The sequence below is a fragment of the Apium graveolens genome, chromosome 7 (genome assembly GCF_009905375.1).
Source record: "Apium graveolens cultivar Ventura chromosome 7, ASM990537v1, whole genome shotgun sequence".
NCBI lineage: Eukaryota > Viridiplantae > Streptophyta > Magnoliopsida > Apiales > Apiaceae > Apium > Apium graveolens.
Genome location: NC_133653.1, coordinates 210,911,815 through 210,915,303, shown reverse-complemented (window position 1 = coordinate 210,915,303; position 3,489 = coordinate 210,911,815). Strand labels below are relative to the sequence as shown.

General features: G+C 36.2%; 1 protein-coding gene across 2 annotated transcripts; it reads left to right on the top strand.

Moving 5' to 3' along the window:
* Window positions 1-266: 266 nt before the first annotated feature.
* On the top strand, window positions 267-3,212 carry LOC141672054 (ADP,ATP carrier protein 1, mitochondrial-like). 2 transcript variants are annotated; one of them, XM_074478546.1, is made up of 4 exons: window positions 267-396; window positions 1,235-1,698; window positions 1,781-2,152; window positions 2,291-3,212. In XM_074478546.1, exons 2-4 carry the CDS (start codon window positions 1,240-1,242, stop codon window positions 2,585-2,587), a joined length of 1,128 nt encoding a protein of 375 aa, XP_074334647.1. In that variant the 5' UTR covers window positions 267-396; window positions 1,235-1,239; the 3' UTR covers window positions 2,588-3,212. The 2 variants fall into 2 exon arrangements, with proteins under 2 accessions (XP_074334647.1, XP_074334648.1); XM_074478547.1 differs by lacking the exon at window positions 267-396 and adding an exon at window positions 427-479.
* The last annotated feature ends 277 nt before the right edge of the window (window positions 3,213-3,489 follow it).

The following is a 3,489-nucleotide window of genomic DNA, read 5'->3' as shown; positions in this document are numbered from 1 at the left end:
CAAATTATAATGTTAAAATATATTTTCGAGAAAGCGGAAATTTAATTGTACAAATATTAAAACATTTAAATTTATACAATTATAAATCCCAATATTTTAAAAAATTTAGATAAAAAAGACACATATTAATAGAATAATATTAATTTTTTAACAAAATATGAAATTGATTACGTGAAATAATTTTAGAATAACAAAAAAGATCAGCACATGCACAGGCACAGGCAATAAGAATAAGTTTAGGGTGTGCGTATATCACGGTACTACATAAAACGGTAGATTAGGTGTCAATGAAAGAGGCCACTTAGCTCCCTTAATTTCTCCCTACCTAGTAAAAACCTCGAGGGAAGGCGAAAGAGACACGTATACATCCCCACCTCTTTCTTTCGATCTACATAGGTATATTTCCCTCCTACATTCATTACATTATTTACATTTCTTGTATTTTTATCTTCCAACACATTGTTGCATCTTTTCCTAAAGTAAGTCTCTCTGGTTGCATTGTTACTGGTTTCTCATTGTCAAACACTACATGCGTATGTAATTTTATTTGAGGTGTGTTCGTAGATGATCCAACCTGATTGTTACTTATGTTGATCTTTCTATGAATATGAATATTAGTTTCAAAATTTTCGAAATTATGAGATTAATTGGAGTATATTAGTTTTGTTTGCGGAAAATGGTAATTTTTGTTGTTACCCTCAATTTTTTTTTGATGCGAGACTAATCATGTTTTCATATAATTCAAAGTTTACATTTTTTTTCCCAGCGCTCTTTCTGTTCTGATTGGGATTTACTGCAGTCGTATTTATTTAATTTTAAAACATAAATTTTTTTTTGGTAATTTCCCACGGATTTAACGTATCTTTATTTCGAAATTTGATGGTTATATTTAAGTGCTATCGATTTGTTGTCTTCCGAGAGACTTAGAATCCTTTTTTCATGATGCTTATGCTTTAAATTGTTGTAAAATTTAGTAGATCAGTTAACCTCAGGATATTAGTTTCCGATAATGTACAGTATTTTCTGTTAATTGGTGGCATCTGCTGCACGAGGACTGAATAGTCTTACTGTTTCAATATTGTGATGAATTTACCCTCAGTCAGATTTTCAAATTAGTCGAATAATTAGCTGCACAAGATTATATGGTCACAGACAACACATTTCCTTGAGCATAAACTTCCGTAGTTCAATGATCACTCCTGACTGCAAGAACTCGTGTTCATTCTCTTTACAGGAAACATGATGGATCCAGCAAACCATCCAAGTGTGATACAGAAAATAAATTTTGGTTTCCAACACCCGTCTTTGCGCCAGAGAAAATGTAAAGATGGGAGTTTCAGTGATGCTGGTTTGCAGTATCCAATGGTGCAGCCAAATCGATCCAGACATGATATATCAGTTGTGTCTTCAGCAGTAGCACCAGTTTTTGTCCAAGCACCCCAGGAGAAAGGCGTTAAAGGGTTTCTCACCGATTTTCTCATGGGAGGAGTCTCTGCAGCTGTATCCAAGACTGCTGCTGCCCCAATTGAACGTGTGAAGCTTCTGATCCAGAACCAGGATGAGATGCTCAAATCTGGGAGGCTTTCTGAACCATACAAAGGTATAGGTGATTGTTTCAGCCGAACAATGAAGGATGAAGGTTTAATGTCATTATGGAGAGGAAATACTGCTAATGTCATTCGTTACTTCCCAACCCAGGTCAGTCAAAATTAAACTATTTGGCATTTTACTAGAATGCATTCGTCCGTACTTTTGCTCATAAGTTTATGAATATTGGCAGGCCTTGAACTTTGCTTTTAAGGACTACTTTAAGAGCCTTTTCAACTTTAAGAAAGACAGAGATGGATACTGGAAATGGTTTGCCGGTAACTTGGGATCTGGAGGTGCTGCTGGTGCTTCGTCCCTTCTCTTTGTTTACTCGCTGGACTATGCTAGAACTCGTCTCGCAAATGATGCAAAGGCAGCCAAAAAAGGTGGAGGAAGACAATTTAATGGCTTAATTGACGTCTACAAGAAAACATTGGCATCAGATGGTGTTGCAGGGCTTTATCGTGGATTTAACATTTCATGCGTTGGGATCATTGTTTATCGTGGTCTATACTTTGGAATGTATGATTCCTTGAAGCCAGTCCTCCTCACCGGGAAGATGCAGGTCAGTATTTTTTCTTGCACTTCAAAAAATAACCCTTTTTTAAGGTAATGGTGAGGTACAAAAAAGTAAATACTCAGGCCACTTGAGCAGACTGCATACATGTTCAATTCATTTCTAGTTTGCTTTCCATGCTTTCAGGATAGTTTCTTTGCTAGCTTTGCCCTTGGTTGGGTTATCACTAATGGCGCTGGCCTAGCATCCTATCCCATCGACACTGTTCGCAGAAGAATGATGATGACATCTGGTGAAGCTGTGAAGTACAAAGGCTCAATGGATGCACTTAATCAGATTATGAAGAATGAGGGTGCTAAATCTCTCTTCAAAGGTGCTGGTGCCAATATTTTACGTGCTATCGCTGGTGCTGGTGTTCTTGCTGGTTACGATAAGCTGCAAGTGGTACTTCTCGGAAAGAAGTACGGATCCGGTGGTGGTTAAAAACTTAAAATACACATTGGTAGCCTTGCCCCCTTCAACTTTTAGACTGTGATGAAAATAAATTGGAGTTTTTAGCTATCCTACCAAGAGTCAATTTTTGAATAAATCAGTTTGATAAATGGGAGTTGCTCCCGAACCCCACAATCTCTTGACAAATATCATTTCGGTATTGTAAGTTTACAGTAGTTTTAGATATAATTTTTGGTAATATGTATCGTGGAATTTGTTTCATTACCAGGGGACGGATTGAATCCATCTGAGCTTACATCACAATTCATGAGTGTACTCGGTACCAAGTTCGAAACCTGCTATTACATCCCAAGTCAACAATCCGAAACCTGCTATTACATCCAAGTCGAAACCTGCTATTACATCCAAGTCGAAACTGCTACATATCAGTCCAAAAAAGCTACTGATTTGCTAAATATTAGGTGACGACTAGTATCTATAAAAACCTCAAATATTCTTATTTTTATCAACGTGAAATGTTACTACTCCTACCGTTATGATTTTTAGAGTAAAAGAGTCATGAAGTTAAAAACATCGGCTGTACTGAAACTAGAACTTACATGAAGTCGGAAACTGTGTGGATTTCGAGTTTCGGATCGTGTAGTTAGACGTTCAATTTCTCATCCTTGCTTGCTAGTACGTGTTGCATTATTTTTTATCAACAGGGAAGGAACCGTTTATTAAGTACTCCCTCCGTCCCTAAAAACGTTTCCTCTTTGTGTTGGACACGTTTACCAATGCACATTTTTTATTGTTAATATCTTAATACCTTATTAGTATTAAATATAAAAATTTCAATGTATTAAAGTACTTATAAATACGAATCTAACAAAATCACTCATGACTAAATTTGATCTAATATATTAGACGTAAATTAGTAGTCAATTGCTTAT

Excerpts from the sequence above, each read along its gene's own strand:
- LOC141672054 (XM_074478546.1), top strand. The coding sequence starts at position 1,240 with ATGATGGATCCAGCAAACCATCCAAGTGTGATACAGAAAATAAATTTT. Across the intron at positions 1,699-1,780 it reads TTCGTTACTTCCCAACCCAG|GCCTTGAACTTTGCTTTTAA; the intron begins GTCAGTCAAAAT and ends GAATATTGGCAG. Across the intron at positions 2,153-2,290 it reads TCCTCACCGGGAAGATGCAG|GATAGTTTCTTTGCTAGCTT; the intron begins GTCAGTATTTTT and ends CCATGCTTTCAG.